The sequence below is a fragment of the Diospyros lotus genome, chromosome 8 (genome assembly GCF_014633365.1).
Source record: "Diospyros lotus cultivar Yz01 chromosome 8, ASM1463336v1, whole genome shotgun sequence".
Lineage (NCBI taxonomy): Eukaryota > Viridiplantae > Streptophyta > Magnoliopsida > Ericales > Ebenaceae > Diospyros > Diospyros lotus.
In genome coordinates, this window is record NC_068345.1 from 38,862,693 (window position 1) to 38,887,721 (window position 25,029).

Consider the following 25,029-nt stretch of genomic DNA (forward strand, 5'->3'; position numbering starts at 1 on the left):
AAATTAAGCTAATAATCCATGCACCAAGGCTTGGCAAGGCTCAAACTCGATCGGTGAGGGCAAATTCACACATAAATCTTTTTCGATTTGCTTAATTAATACTTCTTGTGAAATTAACCTAATAATACATTCGGTAAAGTTATAAGCACCCCAACCCATATATCATCATCATGTGTGACAACACAAGATGAAAATCTTGGAAAACAAATAAAAAAGAAAATTAACGAATCAACTCAAAAGTAATTTGATTACCCGGAGCATTATCATTGAGAGGAAAGGAATGATCATTATTAATTACTCTGCAAAATTCCACGTATCCCATGGTCTTTGATGGCCATGCATGCCTGCACCTGCAGCTTGTCCATGGAAACTACCCGCCGCATGAACAGAAGCAGTCTCACCATCATGAACTAATCGTCTTGTAGCTGGCCCTCCTCCATGCCCGTAGCCTCCATTAATGTTGTTTTGCAACCTTTGAGTGGAAGCTTGATAAACATCTATCGCTAATCCGCCGTTGCTTTGCCTCTCTTGTACAAAGGGTTCTTGATATTGATGAGAAGACGGAGTAATGCGGGCTCTTTCACCAGTACTTATCAGCCTCTCTTGTTCCTGCACTAGAACGACGGATCGAGAAAAGGATCGACGTAGTTGAGAATTGTGATGATTAGCTGGTTGAATAAAGCGATCGCTATATATTCCACTGCTCGGCCTCGCTTGTTCTTGCACAAAACTAGGGTTAGGGTTAAGTCCATGAAAATTCCTTCCTTGAAGTACCAGATTAGATTGATGGTGAGAAGGAGCTATAACGGCTCCAATACCATCCATAAAGAGCGGTCTCTCCTGAAAAAGAACAGGTGCAGCAGGATTAATATCAACCGTTAATGGCTCCAACACGAATTGATTATCTCCACTGCCTTCGATTAACAAGCTGCTTCTGTTATCTAATAATTGCCTTCGATTAACAAGCTGTTTCCGTAAATCGCTAACTTGTTGCTTGAGCTCCTCGACTTCCTTTAATGGTCCGTGGACGGGGTCTTTCGTCCATTGATTCGCTTCGAATATGAAAGATTTTATCGCCTCTTTCTGCTGCCGGAAATCGAGGCCTTTTATCATCTTGGTCACGTTGCTGAGGCCGAAAACTCTGTGCACTCTCATGAATTCTTCCTTGAGTTCCGCCGGAAAGTGCGGAGCCATGAGGCAGTTTTCCGGGCACCTCTTCCGCTGGTGCTTGCAGGCAGCGCACGCCGGCCGGTTGCCCGGCTGGTCGCCTTCGCTGCTGCAATTCGACATTCTTACAATAACCTGCTAATTGAGCGGATGACGAGGAAGATGATAAGCTGAAAGATGCGTACATATACATGTAAGTGTATATAGGGAGAGACTTTTAGGAGAAAAGAGAAAAAAATGAAAAAAAAAAAAACCCAAGTGGTTCCAAACTCTTTTAATTATCCAAAGAAAATCATTGTTTATCGTATCTTTTGTATAGCAAATTAATCCATGTCCTAATCGTAAAAATTGATAAAATTATTAGTGTTGCCATCTTATTTTATAGACTCGATAAGTCTCAATGCAAAGCCTTCAACCAGAACAGTCCCCCCTTCTCTAATCAGTGTTGTCACCTTAGTATTTTTATAAGTCCAAAATAATGAACTATTCTATGAAAACTTGGTTTGCAAAATTTAAGTTAAAGATGGATAATTATTGAGTTTATCTTTCGTTTAAAGAGAAGCTTATCTCTATTTGTAGGTTAATCCAGTTTTTAAATGATTTGCTATACATCTCTACATATATCCGAGTTCTTCTACAAGAGTTAATAACAAATTTGAATTCAAAAGTTACCAAGATTGCATATCCTTTAAAACCCTTATTATTATTATATTAATGTTTTTCATACACATACCCACTAGAACCTTGCAAGAATTACAACATACATAAGGAACGCTATTATGGTAAAAACAAATAAAACTGCCCCTACTAAAGTTAAATCGAATGTCACTGTCCAATTAAGTGCCCCTAATTCAGCACTCTTTTGACTCGCAGATCGGGGTTGCTTATTATGGATGGATATGTGACAGTTGGACCTTCCTTCATATTAGGCACAATACACAAGGTCCTCTATCATGGGCTTTGGGCCTTGATGGCCTTGATATGGAGATCTGGGCCCTCTGCTAGTTACACCCAGATTTGGCCCAATCTTGGACAACCCCACCAAAAAAAAAAAAAAAATTCAATGGACCCGCCCCCACTTTATCTAAAAATAAAGTACATTACATACACCTTCCAATATTTTTACTTTACTCGTAAGTCGTAAATTAAATCATATCTGTATCCATACAAATACTATTACTTTTTTAAAAGGCATTCATTTTCTAAAATAATTAATTAAGTTTCACAACACTTCAAACTTAATTGCTATCTGCATTTAAATTCAAAATCTCTCTCTCTCTCTCTCTCTCTCTCTCTCTCAGGATTTTCAGTGCCAAGCAATAGTTTAGTGTATTTTGGTCTTCGGTAGTTCAACTACGTACACAGAGTTGCAGTGTTGAGTGTAAGTGGTGCATTTGGATGGGCATATAATCTTTTGCATTTAATCTTGGCATGTTGAGTATTTACTGCATCCACGTTTAGGTTAGTGAATGCTGCTGTGCTGTGTTGCCGCATTCCGAGCTGCCAATACACACGTACCCATGCCAACCCTGATGTTTTGGCTTCCGCTTCGTACGTGATAACGATACACATTTTATAATTTTAAATTTAATCTATCTATCTATCTATCTAGTGATAAACACACAAGTTTTCAAATTATAATCAATCATAAGGATATTGTACCCAGTTTTTGAATAATCTACTTAATTGTTACTCTTTTAGAGCTTTTTTTTTTTTTTATCGCGGGTTGCCAAAACCATTTGCTACCGCACAGCTCACATATCTAAAATCGAGACGAACCTAGACCAAACTCATTGAAGTTTTAAAGTAACAAATTAGAAGATCATTTAGAATATTATCTATTAGATGAGGATGATAAGTTCTGTATTGAGGATTCATATAAGTGCATGCAAGATGTGTCAACCCAACTTTGCATATGTATATCGTTATGTAGAATATAAGTGCATATACAATGTCAAAGATAATCTAAATATAATATAATCACATATGATTATAACTAAGGAGCAATCTATATAAATCCATTTAAGTATTTTTTTAAGAATAATGTTAGGAATAGAACAGTATTATCAATTATGTGGCATTTTCTTAAGAGATTAAGAAGATCATATGTCATGGTCTTCTCTATTTAGCATCTTTTTTAATAAGAATGTAATACACAACTGATGATACCGACAACAATCGTAACTCTTAACATTACTTATTTTTTAATTTAAATTATATTTAAGTAACTTAAGCTTATTACAACCATGAACCTCCTGAATAAAAATAAAAAAAGAAAATCTTCCTAAACATCAGATAGTGATTGACTTTTTGACATAACTGTAACGCAAGTAGCAATCATTGTTGTGAATTAAAGGTAGGGGTGCTGCTCACTGCTCAGCCAAGAACTATGGCAATAAATTAAGACAGATAGATAATATTAGAATTTAGACCCACAATAAGCTCCTCGTAGATTCTAGATACTAGGGAATGAATGTTGCCTGGGAAGTGCTTATAATTCTAGGAAAACATTTCATATTCTTGCAAAATTCCTACAATAAGAATAATTATGTAGTTAATTAACAGTTGTTAATTTTCTTGTTTAATTAATAAAAATAGGTAGTTAATTAATTAATTTTCTTGTTTAATTAATCTGAGGGCAAGGACGTAAAACGACAGAAGCGGGGCAGAGCAGAGAGCAGGGAAAACTGGAGTGGGATTGACATATTTGTTGCAGACAAAATGGAGGAAACAGGAGGGGAAGGGTCAGTGAAAAGGGGAAAAAGCTTCCAGCTTAACTCTCCTTTCATTAAATGTGCCCCTTTGTACGCCTCTCTACACTACCAGAGCGTCAAACCCCCCCCCCACTGAGAGAGACAGAGAGGGATGGATAGATAGATGGATGGATGGATGGATGGGAAGTGGGAGAGGAGGAGGAGGAATGGGGAGGGGGTGGTTGAGTACTTGTTGAAAGTGTGGAGGAATGTGCAATGTGTAGTCACTTGCATTGCACACGATGATGTTGAGGGAGGCAGGAGGAGGCAAGATGGGAGGTACTTTTACTACTTAGCTATATAGGCGTTTCCATTGTCCATATATCAAGTAGCTGGGTCCCCTCACTCTACCTCTCAACTCTAATGATCATCAGACTTCTTCTTAGTCTTAGTAGACCTTTGATATGATCATCATCATCATCATCATCACGATCATTGCTTTGGCATTCCCATCCCACATCATGCTTATTCATGTCTCCCCTTACCTTACTGTTTACACATTAAAGAGCCCAAACGCCACCGCTACTGCTAATAGAAATGGGTAATGAATCCACGTGCGTTAAAGATATATAGTTTAATATGCAACGTAATATATATATATATATATATATATATGCTTGTTGGATGTGCTTAGTTTTTTGCTTCTTGTAACCGCTCCAGATTTGCAACAAAGTTGATTTGACTATGAGGCATTAATATTCTTGCAGAAATAGTTGACAATAAGGAAAAAGTGCAGCCACCATCTTTAAAAAATAAAAATAAATAAAAAGTTACAGTTATTAAAAAAGAAAAAATGGATATCTCTTTTAAAATTGATAAATATTTTTAAAAAATTTAAAAAGATGAGAAGTGAGTTTTAAATATAAATACCTTCTCTCCATAAACTTTAAGCATCCCAGTATTCCAGAGAAAAAAGATTGAGTTAGAAAGAAATATTAAAAGTATTTTCTCTTATTCTTGTTATATCCTTCTAATTTAAAGGGAAAATTATAACTCTTATTATTTTTTATAATGAATTCTTCTATTATTGTCCATGATTTTTACTAAAATTTATTTAAAAAACTTTCATGTAAAATTTGTGTATTTAATTTTTTTTATTATTATTATTTTTCTCAAATTATTAGCTGCGAGTCTATTCTAATCAAACATTAATTTCATAACAAATAGTATCATACCTTACATTAGGGTATTTATATATCTACTTATCGTATGCTCTATATAGTTGTCACTATAAAAGTTGATCCTCTATATCAAAAAATAAGTTAGATTATTAATCACTCTTTTAAAGATATTGAGTCCTATTCATGTATATGGAGTATAATTCACACATAAGGTTACTATTCAAATGAAATAGTGAGAGCTAATTTTGTGTTCAAAGCAGTTCATGATAGAAACAATGGCGACAAAATTTGAGATTGAAAAGTTTAACGGAAGAAATTTTTCACTGTAGAAGTTGAAGATAAAGGCTATCTTAAGAAAAGATAATTGTTTAGTGACCATCAGTGATAGACCGAGGGACTTCACAGATAACAACAAGTGGAATGAATTGGACAGGAATGTTGTTGCAAATCTTCATCTGGCACTAGCAAATAAGATATTGTCTAGCATAGAAGAAAAGAAAATGACAAAGGATATTTGGGATCATCTTACAAAATTGTACAAGGCTAAATCACTTTCCAACAAAAATTTTCTTAAGAGAAAATTGTACACTCTACGAATGTCAGAATATATTTCGGTGACAAAGCACATCAACACCCTAAATACTCTATTTTCTCAACTCACATCATTGGGTTATAAAATAGAGACAAATGAACATGCTAAACTTCTACTTCAAAGTTTACCAGATTCATATGATCAACTCATCATCAACTTAACAAATAGTTCCAGCACGGAAATCCTAGTCTTCAATAATGTTGCAGCTGTTGTTTTGGAAAAAGAAAATCAGTGTAAAAACAAAAAAGACAAGTTGACCAGTTCACAACAAGTGGAGACATTGGTAATGATGAGATAGAGATCAGCGGAATGTGACTTAAGTGGAAACCAAAATCATGGTAGATCAAAGTTAAGAAGTAAGAAGAACTTGAAGTGCTTCCACTATGGCAAGAAGGACCACTTGAAGAAAAATTGCTAGAATTTGAATAAAAAAAATTTCAGTCCTCAAGGAAATGTAGTAAGTACCTTAGGTGAAGATAATGTACTATGTTGTAAAGAAACGACGACTTATGAAGGTAGAAAAAGATTTGCTAATGTATGGTTCATTGACTTTGGAACCAAATTTCACATTATTTCTCAAAAAAAATGGTTCCATCATTATGAACCTGCATTTGAATGATCTATGTACAACTCTAATGATCATGACTTAAAGATTGTTGGTATTGGAACCATCAAGTTGAAGTTGTATGATGGTATAGTTCACATTATTCGAGAAGTGCGACATGTGAAAAGCCTAAGAAAGAACTTGTTGTCTTTAGGTCAACTGGATGAACTTGACTGCAAAATTGTGGTTGAGAAATGGATCATGAAAGTGATTTGAGGCACACTTGTACTAATGAAGGGAGAAAATGTGATTGTAAGATTATACATATTAAAGAAAGACTTTTCTGGAAGGAGAATCATCAGTTGCTTCAAGTAATCAAGTAATTCAAGTGAATGATCCATAATAATGTGGCATCAAAAACTTAGACACATGTCTAAGCAAGGAATGAAAATCCTTGTGGAGTAAAATCTACTTTCGAATCTCACAAATGTATCATTACCCTTTCGTGAGCATTGTGTTAGAAGTAAGCAACATAGGTTAAATTTCAACACATCAAATTCTAGAAGCAAAGTAATTCTAGAATTGGTTCACTTTGATGTATGGAAAACACCGGTACCATCCCTAGGAGGAGCGAAATACTTTGTGTCCTTTATAGATTACTATTCCAAGAGATGTTAGGTGTATCCTATCAAGAGGAAAGCATATGTATTTCTAGTCTTCAAAGTATACAAAGCGCGAGTGGAACTTGAATATGGAAAAATGATCAAGTGTTTAAGATTAGATAATGGAGGAGAATATACTAGTAACGAGTTTTCTGAATTCTGTAATCAGGAAGGCATCAAAAAATAGTTCACTACAACATACATTCCTCAACAAAATAAAGTGGCAGAACAGATTAACAGAACTTTATTAGAAGGAACAAAAGCAATGTTTGGGAGCTGTAGACTTAGAAAAATCTTTCTAGGCAGAAACAGTTAATATCGCCTGTTATGTGATAAATCAGGCCCTGTCAACTGCAATTGAGTTAAAGACACTGATGAAGATTTGGACTAGGAAGAAAGTTGATTATTCAAAGCTCTATATATTTGGAAGTACAGTATACATGATGTACAATGTCCAAGAAATTAAAAAGTTGGATCCAAAATCTAGGAATTGTTTATTTTTGGGGTATGCTGATAAAGTGAAGAGGTATCACTTATGGGATCCCATTGCCCGCAAGGTTTTAATCAAAATGGATGTTATCTCTGTAGAAGATAAACTATAGAGAAAAGAACATGATGATAGCACAGTGAAAGAAAATCAAGAGACTACAGTAGTACAGGTAAAAAAAGAATCTGAACAAAATGATTCTTCTAAAGTAGCACCAAAGTATGAGGAACAAGAATTAGTTGTGTTCGAAGCACCGAAAATTCGTTAGTCTAGTTGCTTGACAAAACGGCTAGGTTGGCACTCGGATTAAGTTATGGAGAGTAATGTTACATACTGTCCCCTAACAAAGAATGATGAGCCATCAACTCTTCAAGAAATAATGAACAGTTCAAGTGCATCTCTATGAATGACATCAATGTAGGAAGAAATTAAAGCTCTTCAAAAGAATAAGACTTGGGAACTTGTGTCGTTACTAGAAGAAAGAAATCCAATCAATAACAAATGGGTAAGATCAAGCATAATAACGATGATCAAGTGGAGCGGTATCGTGTAAGACTAGTGGTAAGGATATACTAAAAAAGAAGGGATTGATTTTAATGAGATATTTTCTCCTGTTGTTCGAATTACTTCCATTTAAGTAGTCTTAACAATGTGTGTTACATTTGACCTACATCTAGAGCAGCTAGATGTGAACACTACTTTTCTTTATGGAGATCTTGAAGAAAAAATATATATGCTCTATATGCTCCAAGTAAAGGGTTTTGAAGAAAAAGGAAAATAAAATTTAATTTGTAGATTGAACAAATCTCTATACAGTCTCAAACAGGCGTCGAGATGTTGGTATAAGAGATTTGATTCCTTCATTATGATCCTTAGATACAACAAACTTAATCCAAACCCTTGTGCATATTTCAAGAGGTTTGGTAAAAGTGATTACATTATTTTACTATTGTATGTAGATAACATGTTGGTAGCAAACCCCAACAAAGATCGTATTAAATAATTGAAAGCACAGTTGGCTAGGGAGTTTGAAATAAAGGACTTGAGACCGACAAACAAGATTCTAGGGAAGCAAATTCATCGAGACATAAATAATAGGAAGATTTGACTTTATCAGAAAAGTTATTTGAAAAAGGTTTTGCGGCACTTCAACATACAAGAATGTAAACTAATTTCTTCCCCACTTCCTATTAATTTCAAATTATCCTCCAGTATGATTCCTAGCTGTGAAACAGAGAAGATGGAGATGCCTTTAGTATTGTATGCATCAGCAGTGGGAAGTTTAATGTTCCCAATGATTTGTACAAGACCGAACATTACACATGCAGTGGGAGTGCTTAGTCGGTATATGGCGAATCCTGGTAAAGAGCATTGGAATGCTATGAAAAGGGTCATAAGATATATTAAGGGGACCAGAGATGTTGCATTGTGTTATAGGGGATCAAACTTTGTTGTTAGATGATATGTTGTCTCAAATTATGCAGGTGATATTGATAAAAGCAAATACACCACAAGTTATGTGTTACACTTGTTATAGCAGAGTTGTAAGATGAGTTTCAAACCTGCAGTCAGTTGTGGCCACGCCAACAATAAAAGAAGAATATATAGCAGATACACAAGATAGTAAAGAAACAGTATGGTTGAAGATGGTATTGGAGGAACTCGGGCACGAACAAGAAAAGATTTCTATATTTTATGACAGTACCACTTCGTTTGCCTTACATATTGCAAGAAATCTAGCCTTTCATTCAAAGATTAAGCACATTCGAGTTCAGTACCTCTTCGTTTGTGAGAAAATAGAAGAATGAACCATGGATATATAGAAATTTCATACAAAAGATAACTTAGCAATGTCATGACAAAGACAGTCAATACTGATAAGTTTGTTTGGTGTTAATCTTTTAGTGGCCTGGCAGTGACATAAATAACAGGGAAAAAAAAATGGTATGAAAATTGATTGATTCTCAATTAAATGTTCAAGTGAGAGATTGTTGGAAATAGTTGACAATAAGAAAAAAAGTGCAACCACTATGTTTGAAAAACAAATAAAGAAAAAAACAAACAAATTGTGCAACCATCAAAGGAAAAAAATTGGGCAATGTTTTCTTTCAAAAATGGTGAATATTTAAAAAAAAAAAGATAAAGAGTGAATTTCAAGTATAAATACTCATTTCTCCGTAAGGTTTAAGCATCCCACTATCCCATTCTTAAAGAGAAAAAAGATAAGAGTTAGAAAAAAATATTAAGAGTGTTTTTTTTTTATTTTCAAGAAAGATTGTTATTATCTCTTTGTAATTTAGAGAAAAAGTTATAACTCCTATTATTTTTTATAGTAAATTTTTTTATCTTTACTCCTGTAATTTTTACTCTAATTTATTTAGAGATTTTTTATGTAAAATCTGTATGTCTAAATTTTATTATTATTATTATTATTTAAAATTATTAGGAACGATCTACTATAATCTAGTGTTAATTTCACAACAAATATGTCACTAGAAATATCCCAAAGTTTCATTTTATTGCGAAAAAAATTAAAAAGAAATAGAATATCTCCAAGTTGATATCCATTAATTTCATCATCTTACGTTGTCGCCAACGATAGATAAGTATTTGTTAATTTCATCATCTCAAAGTAATCAATCATTTAATGTGATTATATATATATATATTCCATCGGTAATTCAACACAAAGAAAGTTGTTTTTTAGAAATATGATTAAGATCATAATATATATATAGTTCTTTCATATTTTCTAATTTGAAGGAAAATATTATTTTTGTACATAAAAATATTATATATTATATATATATATATAAATATGATTATCATATCATATCTTCTTGATGTTATTTTTAGTTGTTTTCTAGAATGGATATTCAAATTCATTTTATTGTGAAAAAGAAAAGAAAAAAAAAATCAAACTGCCCTCGAGTCAATCCAAAGCCCATCCATCTTACTTCCCCGAAATTGCAATTACTCCCAACCACCAATTTCCAATTAATTAAACTTTTCATGCTCTCTTGACTTTCAAACACTCCATTTATTCCAGCAGTAACCTCTTCCATTAGAATAATAATAATAATAATCAATTTAATTCTTTCATACATTAATGTATCTCTCTCTCTCTCTCTCTCTCTCTCTCTATATATATATATATATATATATAAATGTATATTATATGGAGCCACTTTCTACAAACCCTCGATCCCCCCCGTTGATATCTCTGCTCTGCAAACAAGTTAAGACCATAGCCTTTGATCGAGCTCCACAAAAATCTGGAAAAACAAATTACAGAATTCATGAGAAACAAAGGGAGACAAGCCATGCCATGCAACAGCTTGCATTTACAGCTTCTCTGAAGAAGAATCTAATATGAGCCCCGGCAAGTACTGCTGCCGATGCTCTCCTTGCTTCTCTTCTGGGGTAATGCAATTGGCTTGTACTTTTGAGTTGTCTATACAGGCATTTCAATTTTAATGCTAAGTTTTAAGGAAGGGTATGGGGCTGTGGTACCCTTCCTTCCCCTTTTTATTTATTTTGCTTTCCATTCTTGTTTGTGCTTCTTGCAGGCGATTCCTATTGTGGGTTTTGCCCATTTTAATTAATTATTTATGCTCCTCTATCTTATTTTTGTTTTCATTTATTTTTTTATTTTTTTATAATTAATAATGAATAATTAATGAGGTGAACTGAACGCAGGGGTAGGTGAGGAGGCCAACTATAAGAAGAGATGTTAAGTTTTGGCCTCTGCCTTCATCCAACAAAGAGTTGATTCTTCTTGTTTGTGTTTCTGTCCCTTCTGGTTGGTGGGTTGGACTTGCTACAATATTATATATATATATATAAGTTTTCTGGTTTTGGCCCTTCACATCATCACCTTCTTCTTCAACTCCATCATCATCATGGCTTCATCAAATAGACACTGGCCTAGCATGTTTAAGTCCAAGCCCTGCAGCAGCTCCCACCACCACCAATGGCAGCACGACATCAACCCTTCTCTCCTGTCCACTGCTTGCCATAGGCCCCCATTCACATCATCAGCAGGTAATTATATACATTTTTTTTTTACAGTTAATCAAACCCACAACCACTACCCCTTAAATCATGCAAACAATTCAACTAATTAATAAAAATTGCAGCCAAAAAGTTTCATTATTTATTAGATGGGACTATATCTATTCAACCCTTGAAGATGTGAATTAACTGTTTTAATTTGATTATGTCATCTTGAGCTTGTATTAGATTCATGATAAAATGCAATAATGTGTATATACTGTTTGATTTGTTTGTGATTTGACAGCACCTGGATGTGAAGAAAGAAGCCCAGAGCCGAAACCCAGGTGGAATCCAAAACCAGAGCAAATCCGCATTCTGGAAGCTATCTTCAACTCAGGAATGGTGAATCCACCGAGGGACGAGATCAGGAAAATCAGGGCTCAACTGCAAGAGTTCGGCCAAGTCGGCGACGCCAACGTCTTCTACTGGTTCCAGAACAGGAAATCGCGGAGCAAACACAAGCAACGCCACCTCCAAAACTCCAAACAACCACCCCAACAAAACTTTCCCTCCTCCGCCGGCGCCACCGCGTCGGTGACAACTCCGTCCTCCTCCTCCTCCTCGTCTGAGAAATCTTCTCCGAAGTCCCTCGACAAGACCTTCTCCGTCGGTTCCGCAAGCGTCATCGAGATTTCCAATTCCCCGACGGTGTCGGTTAACCAGACTTACTTTCAGGCACCGACGGAGTTCTTGCCGGAGCCCTTCTTTTTCCCGATGCAGCAGACCCCTGGAGCGGCTACGGCTCCGATTTTCACTCAAGGGTTCTGCTTCCCGGAGCTGCCGAATGCTGTTCAAGTCCCTGCAGATCAGAGTTCTGGGAGTTACTCGAGTCTTTTGCTTGGAGAACTGATGATGGGGCATGGCCCTACCAAGATAGAAGATAATCACCAGAAGTTGAAGCTTCAGCAACAGATGTACTCTCCTCCCACTGCTCCATCTACCATCAGTCACATTCTAGGTAAATGTTGACAATCCCGATTTGTTTGCATATTTAGAACTGTACATAAATTCCTCTATCACTTTAATCAATTCCTCTGTTGAAATAAAAAATAAGAAGCTAACACCATTACCAAGTTTACCTCTTTTTCCTAAGGAAAATTATTTTACTTAAAAATTAATGAAGGATTAACCGAGGCTCACTACTAGCTAACACCACCATCGACCACTAGACTTTACAAGTCTACTGGTCACAAATTTTGTAGTGTTTAGTGGATCATACTAGTTTTAGCTTGTAATCTCTGGCTTGGATGCATGTTAAAAGCATGGTTGTGAAGTGGGTACGAGAAAAAAACTTTGTTCCTTGTTTGCAAGAGATCGAATCTTGATTCCAAGTACGTTCACTGTGCCATAAAAGAAAATGATCTACTGTTATATAAATAAAAATTTGTTTGTACTTTTATTATATTTGATAATACTTACCAAAAAATACAATTTTGAGTATTTTCATACAAAAATTATTTATGTAAGAAATTTTTTTTTTTTTTTTTTGGGGGGGGGGGGGGGTTAAATCTTGCAATACACCTAGTGTCGATAGAAGGAGAAAAAGAAAATTGTCTTTTCAGCAGAAATCGGGAAGAAATCTGTGGATGGACGTGTGCATGGCTGTTGCGTTGATTGACTTCTGCTTTGCCTGTGTTCTGAGGAAATGGCTGTGTGCGTTGCAGGCGAATCGGGGTCCATGGGACCTGCAAAATCAACGGTGTTCATCAACGACGTGGCCTTCGAGGTGGCCGCCGGACCCTTCAACGTTCGCGAAACCTTCGGTGATGACGCAATGCTGATCCAACCCTCCGGCCAGCCGGTCGCCACCACCGACTGGGGCGTCACCCTCCACCCTCTCCAGCACGGCGGATTCTACTACCTCGTGCGCACCTTAACCCCCATCACCGCTTCCTCATCAGAAACACGTCTCATATGGTAATACTTATAATTAACTCTATATTATCGTTTAGTTTTCAGTATTTGATCTGATCATCGAACTTTTGCTTAATGTTGCGCTTGATCGTTGTCTTATTGGCTAAGTTTTTTTCATATTTTGGGTCGGCGAAGTATCATTAACTGTTTTTTTGGAAAATTAATTGCAGATTTGGGGTCAAGGGTGGAAGCCGAAGAGATGGGTTTGTTAGCTAGAAAGCTGTTCTTCACTAGCTAGGGTTGTTTCCATTTCCTCTCTTAATTAAATGTGTTTGAAGGATATTAGAAAATGTGAAAGTTCTAGTTAATGTACTTTGATTGCAAAGCAATATTATATATATATATATATGTATGTATGTATGATATTGGCGTTATGCTTATGCTTATTTCATCGGCTGAAATCACTGATAACGTACAGGTGGCGGATGGTTGATTCTTATTCTGATGTATTATACATATATACACATATATATACGTACGCATGTATACAAACCAAACAAAAATCACATTATTATATATAAAAATGTTGGATAAAATATGAAAAGTAGTGATGATAATGCATTAATAAGTGCATGTGCATGCATGCGTGGGCTGTTTGCAAGTATAGTATATACAGATGTTTTTATATCTATATATATATGCGTTTTGAGTTTGGTGAGATCATGATGTTCATAATTTCTGCCCGGTATTGCGTATTTGGTTGCTTCTGGTTCAAGGTAAGAGAAGGTGGTGGTTGTAACTGTGAGCTTGCCTTTATTTCGCCTCTCTCTCTCGATCAGTATACCGTACATATCTTGTTGCCAGCTTGTGGCCTTGCCCTTTGTTTAGTATAAGAAGCCCATGAATGATCGAGCATATATATATATATATATATCTATGATGTATACATATTTAGGGAATTATAGAAAAAGAAAAAAAATTGAACAATACACAATAATAATCAAGCATATAAAAGAAGAAAATATCATCTAGCTAGACTTTATAGTGATTCATAATTGTGAAATTATTATCTATAATTATATAATACTATTTTGACAGTGAATCACTCAAAAGTTCATTTGATTTTGAATTATATTTATAAGGATCTTGTAGTTTAATTAAAATTTGTCTTTGAGATTCTTGTACTTTTTTATCTTAAGAACCCATGTTAGTTTGGAGATGAACTTCGTTATAATTAACGTACGTATGAGAGCTTTCAATAAAATCAATTGAACTTATTAGATCGACCACATGGTTTATTAATTCGTAAAACTAAATTGAAACTAGCTAGATAGAATTCAGGTGAAATTACTTCATTCTTTTAATGTCATTGGGCATTGGCAAATGGCAACTTCCCCTTTTAAAGGAACTATTTGAAAATTATATTAAAAACTATCCAAACGAAGACTTCAAATGCATGCAGGGTCGACTATATATATATATATATATATCTATGTGGATGGTCCAGGATTTTAATAATATTCTTGTACGAAACTAACACCGATTTCGTGCCTCTGGATGGTCCCAAAAAACCCTTGCAGAAAGCTAGCTATATATACATAGAAGCCTAGTAGAGGGTCCATGATGTACGTATATATGAAATTATGATGAACAGTAGCCAAGTAGAGTATGTGAATGTCTGCTGTTTTTCAAACCCTATATTTTGAATTCCTACTTGCACGAATCAGGAAGGTTTCACCTCGAAAAGGAATGGATTTAATGTTTTCAACTTGTCTCGGGGCACACCAATACATATATATATGCATATCAATCCAATTCAAATGAGCAAAATTACGTCCCTTGTGGAAATTTTGGTACCCTACCCACCAACAAATACGTACCAAATGGGCATGGCCAAGTTGTAACGCCTACCATTGCTCATTTCAAACTTCTTTTAAAACTTAATTATATGCTGCTTAATTTACTAGATATATACTTTAATGGTAACATAATTATAGACGATTATCAAAATTTTCTACATATATATATATATGTAAGTTTGATTTATATATCCATTACCCATAGCCAACATGCACACCTAGTTCTCTTCCCACTAACCCATAAATCAATACATGATAATGATAGTTGTATAAATACGAATTATTAATAATCCTCATTCTCTTACAATATTGTTACTCTGGCTATGAACCAGTCCACAACAATTCAATTTTAATGATTTAATACTAAAATTATGATGGATGAGAGATGAAGGTTTTTGACGGACGGGTGAATGGGGGGAGGGGAGGGGGGGATTGATTGAGTGTGGGCAGAGACAGGGATAGATTTCGTGCAGATGGGTGGGAACAGTGTTTGTTGTGTATGAAGTTTTGTCTGATTGATTTGAGTGATTTTGATATATCAATGATCATCATCATAATCTCTCTCTCTCTCTCTCTCTCTCTGTGCATCATTCTGCAAAATTCCAACTCATATATATATATATGTACGTATAGGCTATATACACGTCACAGATGCATAATAATGATGATGATGAAGAATGATGCTGACCACTCTCCATCTTTCTCATGTCAAATAAGGGATGCAGCAGAAGAAGAGAAGCAACTGATCTTCCAAGGTGGGTGGAAAAGAAGTAACAGTTGACAGTTCAGAGTTCATCAAATCAACTGCTCAACCTCTCATTCTTCCTACTCAAAATTAATAATTCTGTAAAACAAAAACAAAAAATATCTCTAATTCCTAATAAATCTACTATTAGTTTTAATTTAAGTGTACAAATTCTTTATACAAATTAATAGAATTACCCATCAATGGATGATAAAAGAGTCTAAAATTTATGTTTAAATATATTATGGCTACGTATGTAATGTATAGGATGACTTGTGATACGTATCTATAAAAAAATTAAATAAAAATTTATTGAGTGACATTTGGCCATTAGAATTTATATTTTAATTTTTTAGACAATTTAAATAAAATGAACTATTAGGTATAGTGGCAAAATTGTTTAAAAAATTAGTTATTATTTTGTTAACATAGTTAATTTTTTTAAAAAAGCACTTTATTATAATAAGACTAAAACGTAATGTTTATTTGTATAATACTAAAAATATTATAAAATAATGGAGTACTTATTAGAGCATTTTAAAAATAAGCTCTAATAACTGAATAATTAGCTATATATGTTTTGATGGATGTAATTGGATAAAGTTAATTCTTGGGAGAGAATTATGGATCCAATGGAAACTTTGTTATTTTGAGTCAATTTGGGAAAAATGAAAACCCAAAAAGGGAAGTAATGACAAGCCTTGAGCTATAGCTTTAGATTGTGTAAAATTATGAGGTTGAGCGATCAGTGGTGACCAAAATTTGAAATAATTATGGAAGTCTTTAAATGCAAGTAAGAAAACATAAACATGATATATTATAATCATTGATTCTAACAAGATTAATGCTTAACATGCTATTATTGTTGTTCATTATTTTCATTAAATTAACAGTTTTAGCTAACTTTCTCAACATTGAACCTTAGGATGGTTAGGGTGGGCCTGAATGGGCTTTCCTGCCACTGATTTACGTAAGTCAGGCCCATATGGCATCCATTTAAGGCCCACATAGTATGGTTGTCAGCTTTTGGGCCCATTCCGAGGCCACAACAAGATAAAGCAAGTTTAGTAGTATTCCAGAAGTTCCAAACACGGCCTTGTTTGACCAATCAAAGGAAAGAATTGCATGAAGACATGTTTGCCATCAACCGGTTTCTCTCTCTCTCTCTCTCTCTCCCCCCTCTGAATATGCGGGCGGAGATTTGAGCCGTCGAAGAACATCCATATATACAACACAAACTCCCAACCCATTACGATTTGCACGGATATATCTCTCTGCCCTCTCTCTCTCTCTCTCTCTCTCTCTCTCTCTCTCTCTCTTCATCCCTTTTCTTTCTTTCTCTCTCTCTCTCTCTATATACACATACATATCTCCACATATGATATAGAATATATAATAAAGCAAATGATGGGTGCATATAGAGCAGATGACGATTACGATTACCTGTTCAAGGTGGTGTTGATCGGAGACTCCGGCGTTGGCAAATCCAACCTCCTCTCTCGCTTCACCCGCAACGAGTTCAGCGTCGAGTCCAAATCCACCATCGGCGTCGAGTTCGCCACTCGCAGCATTCAGGTTGATGATAAGATCGTTAAGGCCCAGATCTGGGACACCGCCGGCCAAGAGAGGTCTCTCTCTCTCTCTCTCTCTCTCTCTCTCTCATATAATAATGTGATCTGGGTATATATATATATGATTTATATTTTATCATGACAATTAATTGTGTTCCCTGGTTACAGTCGTTAAAATTTGTTGATTTTTTCTTGACGATTTAGTTTCTCTCTGGATTTTGCCCATGATGGATAGTTTTGTGGGTTGCTTCAAATTGGATTCCTAAAAACAGATTGTAGTTGTCTAAAGCTGATGCCTTTTTCTTCTTTAATTCTACATTTTCTCGGCAACCAAACAGAGAATTCTTATCCTCCTCTCTCGTCTCCCACACACACATCTACACAAATACAAATTCTCACAACCACCACACCAAACGATGCCTGGTTTCAGAATTATTCCAAAATCAAGGATAAAAGATGAGTGAAGAACTAAAATTCATGGTTGCAGGTATCGTGCAATCACAAGCGCCTACTATCGCGGGGCAGTAGGGGCGCTGTTGGTCTACGATGTTACCCGACACGTGACCTTCGAGAACGTCGAGAGATGGCTCAAGGAGCTCCGGGGGCACACCGACTCGAACATCGTGATAATGCTGGTCGGAAACAAGGCGGATCTCCGCCACCTCCGCGCCGTGTCCACCGGCGACGCCAAAGGCTTCGCCGAGAGAGAGAAGACGTATTTCATGGAGACGTCGGCGCTGGAGTCGTTGAACGTGGACAACGCCTTCACGGAGGTGCTGACGCAAATATACCACGTGGTGAGCAGGAAAGCGCTGGACATCGGGGACGACCCAGCGGCGCTGCCAAAGGGCCAGACCATCAACATCGGGGGGAAAGACGATGTATCCGCCGTCAAGAAGGGCGGCTGCTGTTCTTCGTAGAGATCTGTTAATTCCAAGTGTTCCTTCTTGTGTTGAGATTCTAAAGATTATGCTTTTCCTGCTGATCATATAGAGATATATTTGTATATTAATTTATACACATTCAAATCTCTCTCTCAGAATCACTCCCCTGCCCTTCCCTTTTGTCTTCTTCTTTCTTTCTCCTTTTATTCATATTTTTACAACTCAAATGATCCATTATGTATGACTCATCTATAATTAAAAAAGCTAAACCATATTTAGTTACAAAATTAAACTTAAATATGAAAAAATGTGTCCCAAAACAGAACGGGTCCTTCTCCTTGATTCTCTGGGAAGTTAGAATACAAATGTTTTACTGAGCTCTAAAATCAAGATCAAGATATATGCAGAGAAAACAAGCTCTCTTGGGTTTCTGTGGTTTTGATATTTTTGATCAAAAGACACTTCTTTAAATTCATCCAAAGTAGAAGAAAATTGTGGATTTCAAGCACAAGAACAAGAAGGTACTGACCCGTATAATTAACTTGTACTGGCAAGCCGTTGTTCACAATAATACATTAAAGTTGGGAAGAAATGGAAGACCAAGCTCTTCTTGCTATCTACTCTGCGAAATCTTAAGCAAATATAATAAAAGCTCGACACTATCTACATTACATACAGGAAGCGTTTTGTAGAGCACTTGTCCCTGCAGAAAGGAAAAGGAAAATGAAAACCATCGTGTTCCATAAAGAGCACACAGTTCTTCCCACCTACTTACTGAATTTGAACCAAGATAAGCTCCCTCCAAAGGGAAGCTTCCGGGGTATGTTCTGGCATTTCTTTCTCCTCAGGTACCTGCATAATTGATCCGGCATCAGTTTAGAAATCTAAAATTTCGCCATAAACAGGGAATGCTTTGCAGTTTATAAGCATTGGAGATGTTATCATGAAACAGTGATATATTGTGATATGACCAAGATCATTCTTGGAGGTGTGGAGCCTGATTCAATTTATGAAACTTATGTAGAGCTGGTATGGGAGTTAATGGGGCAGCGCCACTTGTGGGGGTTCAAGGGCGGAGCCCCCAAAACCTAAACAGATTAGGAATTGAAATTAGAAGGTTTGTTTATGAAATCCTAAACAAATTAGGAATCCTGTTTGAATTAAGAGTACTATTTGCCTAGTTTTCATCTATAGATATGTAGGCATAATTCTTGCAATTGTAAGCATCTCAAATAGTGAAAAACACTTAATACGGCCATGGGTGTAGGCATTCCTTGCCGAACCAAATAAATTTTGTTCCAAGTTTTTTCTATTGCTTGATTTGTTCCCTAACAACTAGTATCAAAGCCTCATTAGTGGAGAACAACGGGAGTGATGGCATCAAAAGTTGGGAAAGTCAAGGTTGACAAATTCAATGGCAGAGACTTCAGGTTCTGGAAGATGCAGATCGAAGATTACTTGTACCAGAAGAAATTGCAGGAACCCTTGTTGGGCAAGAAGCCAAAAAGGATGAAGCCAGAGAATTGGAATCTATTAGATCGTTAAGGACTTAGTGTGATTTGGTTGATGCTGGTACGTTTCGACAAGAAGACCACAACAGATTTGATGAAGGCATTTTCGAATATGTATGAGAAGCCATCCATCTCAAACAAGGTTTATTTGATGCATTGATTATTCAATCTAAGAATGGGAGAAGGTGCATCAATTACATATCACATCTACAAGTTCAAAGTGACTATAACTCAATTGAGTTCAATGGAGATCAAGTTCAAAGATTAAGTCAAAGCACTGATTCTATTATCGTCCCTACTAGAAAGTTGGTCCACAATGGTGACTGCAGTGAGTAGTTTGTCAGGGAGTACCAGGTTGAGGCTAGATGATGTTCGAGATTTGATTCTTAGTGAGGACATTCGTAGAAGAGAGAGGTGAATCTTCAGGTTCTGCTTTGAGTACCAGAAGCAGAGGAAGGAGCCATCAATGAGGTCAAAATCAGGGCCATGACAGATCAAAGTCAAGGGGAAAGGGTCAATCTAAGAATTGCAACGATATCACTTGCTGGAATTGCAATAAGAAAGGCCACTTCATGAGTCAGTGTAAGGCACCAAAGAAGAAGAAAAAGAAGAATCAACACCAGGATGATAAGCTCGCAAACATAACCTCTAAAGATGGTGTTGATGCCCTAATTTGCTGTGTGGACAATCCTATTGAATCCATGCAAAGAGTTATTACATAACTATGTTGCTGGGAAGTTCAGAAAGGTCTATCTTGCATATAATGAACCCTTGGACATTGAGAGGAAGGGCAAAGTTCACATAAAAACTGCCCACGAAACGCAATGAAAATTGTAGAATGTCAGATACATTCCACACCTCAAGAGGAATTTGATCTCCATGAGTCAAATAGACGATGATGGATACACAACAGTATTTGGAAGTAACTCATGGGAGATAACAGAGGGGAATAGGGTTATGGCACGAGGCAGTAAGGTTGTAATTCTGTACATGACTGCAGAAAGTAAGGACACAGTAGCAATGACTGACTGGTGATTCAATGCTGTGGCATTGAAGGCTTGAGCACATGAATGACGAAGGAATGAAGCTATTAGCATCAAAAGGGGAAATTGCCAAACTTAAAGTCTGTTTGTGTCAGTTTATGTGAAGATTGCATCTATGGGAAGTAGAAAAGAGTTAGTTTCTCAAAGGCCAGAAGGACATCAAAGACAGAAAAGCGGGAATTGGTGCATACAGATGTATGGGGACCAACCCCTGTGAATTCTCTTGGAGGCTCACGTTATTATGTCACCTTTATTAACAATTCCACCAGGAAGGTATGGATTTATTTTCTAAAAAATAAATATGATGTGCTTGCTACTTTTAAAAGGTGGAAGGCTAAAGTTGAGAATCAGAGTGGTCTGAAGATCAAGTGTCTAAGGTCAGACAATGGCAGGGAGTACGCTAGCCAAGAGTTCCAAGTCATTTTTTTCAAAAAACGGGATCAGAATGATCAAAACGGTTCCTGGAACACCAAAACAAAGTAGTATTGTTGAGCAGATGAATAGAACCTTGAACAAGCGAGCAAGGAGCATAAGAATACATTCTAGATTGCTAAATCATTTTGGGCAAATGCAGTTAGCACAGCTGTCTACCTTATAAATTGAGGACCTTCAGTTCTGTTGGATTTGCGTCTAGAGCAGCTAGATGTCAAGACTGCATTCTTACAAGGTGACCCTGAGGAAGACATCTTTGTGGCACAATTGAAGGTTTTCAAGTTCCTTGGCAAAGAAAACCTTGTGTGCAAGTTAAAGAAAAGCTTGTATGGTTTGAAACAAGCTCCCAAGAAATGGTACAAGTTTGATGGAGTCATGTAACAATGGTTTCACGAGATGTGAGATGGACCCTTGTTATATCAAGAAATTTGACTACTACTATATTATTTTATTACTATGAAGTGTTCTAAAAGGCGGCCTAGGCGGCAGCCTAGGGGCCACCGAGGCGTTAGGCGGCCCCTGGCCGCCACAAATACAAGCAAATCGGCACCCTAGGAGTCGAGCGCGATCAATCGGGCCCAATCGACTCCTAGCAGCCTGATTTTCGAAGACTTACAAACTTACATTGGCCTTGATTTTTCTCTCGACTCCGATTTGTGTGTTTGGATTTGTATTCGGTATTTTCCCTTGGCCTCAATTTCTCACTCTCATCACTGTCGCCGCCAATCGTCTCTTCGATTTCTCTCTCGTGGCGGCAGGTTTCTGTAGTCGGTTGAGTGGGGGCGACGGTGGTCTGAGTGGCGTTGGTGGGGGCGACAGTGGTCTGAGCGGCGTTGGTGAGATGGGCGACGGTGGTCCGCGGATGCAGGTTTGAGAGAGAGAGAGAAGGTTGAAAATTGGGGCATCCGAGTACGGGCCAGGGGGGGGGGGGGAGAGGTATTTAGAAAAGAATGAAAAAAATAAAAGATAAATAAAATTTTTGATAAATCCTTCTCCAAGCTAATTTCTACAAGTAATGTGTTATTATGTGTTTTAAATTATTCTCTACAATTACCCCAAGCATATTGTTTAGGCTCCGCCTAGGTGCTAAGCCCCGGGCTGGCGCCCGACTAGCGCCTAGCGCCTTTTAGAACACTAATGTGCTAATGATATGCTAGTTATAAGGTCTAGTGTGAAGGAGATCAGCAAGCTGAAGCAACAATTGGCAAGGGAATTTGAGATGGAGAACTTGGGACTTGCAAAGCAAATACTTGGGATGAGAATCACAAGAACCAGATCAGAAAGAACACTGAAGTTGTCTCAAGAAAAGTACATAGAGAAGGTGTTGAGCAGGTTCAGTCTACAAGATGCAAAGATTAGAAGCACTCCCTTGGTAAGTCACTTCAATCTCTTTAAGAAGCAGTAACCAAAGACGGATGAGGAACAGGAATACATGTCCAGAGTACCATATGCATAGACAATTGGAAGTTTGATGTATGCTATGGTGTGTACCAGGCCCAACATAGCACATGCAGTGGGAGTTGTTAGCAGATACATGTCACACCCAGGAAGGGAGCATTGGGAAGCTGTAAAGTGTTAGATCCACATTTTGTCCACATCTAACAAAATGTCATGGAGCCTACTACAGGATTTACGAAAGAGAGTTAGATGTCCACATTTTGTTACCTCTGAAAAGGGAGCCTGTTTCCTTGAATTTGAAACAGTGACACCAAGTCATGGAGGAGGAAGGAAAAGCTTAATCAAACTCCAATAGACGAAATGGAGAGGGAGGGAAAACAGCATAAGCCATATATTCAGCTTGAGAATTGAAGTACTTTGTCTATATTGGTGACATTTCTGGCAATCTTAAGTGTTGCATAACACATATTCTGCGTTCAACATGCAACATTATGACCACAATTATCTTTTTCCTACTTAAGAAAATAAAGCCCAAGTTATTCGCCAAGGAAAAGGAAGTTTCCTTCAAATGAAATGACCATGCATGAGAAGTATTATTAACATGAGAAATCCTATTAATGGAGACCTCAGATGGGCATCTAGCACTTAAGAACACTAGCAAAATTGGACATGCCATGGGAATTCGGATGAGCAAAGATTATCAATTTGATTCCATGTAGAATGCACATCACCCTAAAGGCTGTTGCAGCGAGACCTTCCCACCTGAATATGTCAGTAACCAAGCAAATGAGGCTCAAACCAGAAGTAGAAACACCAAATGTCATAACCAACACGACTAAATCTCAAGGTTATTTAGTCCAAAACCAGCATAAAGAGACACCAATTCAAACTAACCACCTAAATTTTGGCAATTTTGCAATCAAAATCCAAAATCCAATACCCAAAACTCAACAGAAGTTCTATGACAAAAAAGTGCTCTATATTCTCATTCCAAAACAATCACATAGAGCACTAATTTCATCCCCACCACCCAAATTAGCCGTCGTCAGAAACACAATTCAAAACAAAAAATTCAACCAAATACAAAAATTCACGGGGGGAGAGGAGGAGTGAAAAAACGAAAATGAAGCAACTTACTCAAAATTTGTTGTCAGGACTTGGGAGTTTGCTGGCCATCGGAAGGGGAAGCGGTGAGAGTAGGCGGCACGGGCGGGCTGGGAACATCATGGCCGGCATCTTGGTCCTTGTCTTTGGCGAAGGAGCGGATGGGATTGGAACCCTTAATGATCCAACCCAGAGCGAAGAAGGAGATGCCGGCCAGAATGGCAGTGCCCCAAGCGTGGGAGTACCACCGGCTATACTGCCGGATGGCGAACTTCCATTGATCCCTCAGGGTCGCCGCGTCCGGGTTCGTCGCGTCCGGTGGGTTCGGGTATGGGCGGGGCTTCGTGTAGCCGTTAGTGCTGCTACCCTTGCCGCCAACTTCGCCTGGAAACCTAGAATTCGATGTCGGAGAAGGAGAAGAAGAGGGGGGATGGACTTGGGGTTTAGGGTTAGGGTCTTGGTTGTCGACCATGGTCGAGAGGCAGCTCAGCTTTGATCTTTTACTCTCTTTGGAAGTGAAAATGGCAATTTATGCGCAGCGTTCTGTCATCGCCCACCTGCCTTGCAAATAGACACAGTATGGACGACACCTGAAGCAACTAGCAAGCGCCCCTTGTATTTCTAATTCTAAAGAGATCTTTTTCACGAAAACATAACATGTTTCTAGAATAATAAAGTTTTTTCTATAAATTAAACAACAAATTGATGCCAATCTTAGAGAATTATTTTTAAAAGAGATATAATTACGTATATCTACCTAAATTATTTTTTCATAATGTTCACTGTACCGTTAATTTTGCAAAAATCTACTTCAACCCAATTTTAACGTAAAAAATATTTATCTAAAGATTAAATTTTCTTGAAAATACCTTTGTAAAAGAGTTCCTACGCTTCACAAAATAGAAATTTTTTTTGACATATGTATCATCATCCTATTAGAATAAAAAAGAAAATGAGTCGATACAAGAAATGAGATAGGTGGGACAAAGTCTACTATTAGTTGGTTAACCTAGTTTGTAACACTATTTAGGATGAATAGTTAATAAAAATTGAATAAGATCTCGTGAGTTTTGAAATAGTAGTTAAAACTTTAAGAAGTTACTCGACTAACTTGACATTTTAGCCAATTAGTCGAGTGACAAAGAGTGGGTCAAGTAATAAGAACAGGACAATCACATACAACAAATACTTACTTAATTAAAGAAAGAAAAATAAAAAAAATAACTCGTAACTAAGTGATAATGCA

General features: G+C 36.9%; 3 protein-coding genes across 3 annotated transcripts; 2 read left to right on the plus strand and 1 right to left on the minus strand.

The window, feature by feature from the left end:
- The first annotated feature begins 10,531 nt into the window (after window positions 1–10,531).
- LOC127808274 (WUSCHEL-related homeobox 9) lies at window positions 10,532–13,613 on the plus strand. The gene is made up of 5 exons (XM_052346740.1): window positions 10,532–10,749; window positions 11,026–11,370; window positions 11,627–12,340; window positions 13,047–13,299; window positions 13,467–13,613. Coding segments are annotated over exons 2-5 (1,110 nt in total). The 5' UTR covers window positions 10,532–10,749; window positions 11,026–11,228; the 3' UTR covers window positions 13,468–13,613.
- Window positions 13,614–16,963: 3,350 nt separating this feature from the next.
- LOC127808685 (ras-related protein RABA1f-like) lies at window positions 16,964–18,542 on the plus strand. The gene is made up of 2 exons (XM_052347253.1): window positions 16,964–17,468; window positions 17,899–18,542. The coding sequence occupies exons 1-2, from the start codon at window positions 17,245–17,247 to the stop codon at window positions 18,329–18,331; spliced, it is 657 nt and encodes a 218-aa protein (XP_052203213.1). The 5' UTR covers window positions 16,964–17,244; the 3' UTR covers window positions 18,332–18,542.
- A 252-nt stretch (window positions 18,543–18,794) lies between these two features.
- On the minus strand, window positions 18,795–24,386 carry LOC127808686 (uncharacterized). The gene is made up of 2 exons (XM_052347254.1): window positions 23,817–24,386; window positions 18,795–19,147 (listed from the first exon to the last, which is right to left on the minus strand). Exon 1 carries the CDS (start codon window positions 24,253–24,255, stop codon window positions 23,830–23,832), a length of 426 nt encoding a protein of 141 aa, XP_052203214.1. The 5' UTR covers window positions 24,256–24,386; the 3' UTR covers window positions 18,795–19,147; window positions 23,817–23,829.
- Between the last annotated feature and the right edge of the window lie 643 nt (window positions 24,387–25,029).

What these genes read in the sequence shown, in the direction of transcription:
- LOC127808685 (XM_052347253.1), top strand. Translation starts at nt 17,245, where the DNA reads ATGATGGGTGCATATAGAGCAGATGACGATTACGATTACCTGTTCAAG. An exon ending in GACACCGCCGGCCAAGAGAG is followed by an intron (nt 17,469 to 17,898) that starts GTCTCTCTCTCT and finishes TCATGGTTGCAG; the next exon opens with GTATCGTGCAATCACAAGCG.
- LOC127808686 (XM_052347254.1), bottom strand. Translation starts at nt 24,255, where the DNA reads ATGGTCGACAACCAAGACCCTAACCCTAAACCCCAAGTCCATCCCCCC.
- LOC127808274 (XM_052346740.1), top strand. Translation starts at nt 11,229, where the DNA reads ATGGCTTCATCAAATAGACACTGGCCTAGCATGTTTAAGTCCAAGCCC. An exon ending in CCCATTCACATCATCAGCAG is followed by an intron (nt 11,371 to 11,626) that starts GTAATTATATAC and finishes GTGATTTGACAG; the next exon opens with CACCTGGATGTGAAGAAAGA. An exon ending in TACCATCAGTCACATTCTAG is followed by an intron (nt 12,341 to 13,046) that starts GTAAATGTTGAC and finishes TGTGCGTTGCAG; the next exon opens with GCGAATCGGGGTCCATGGGA.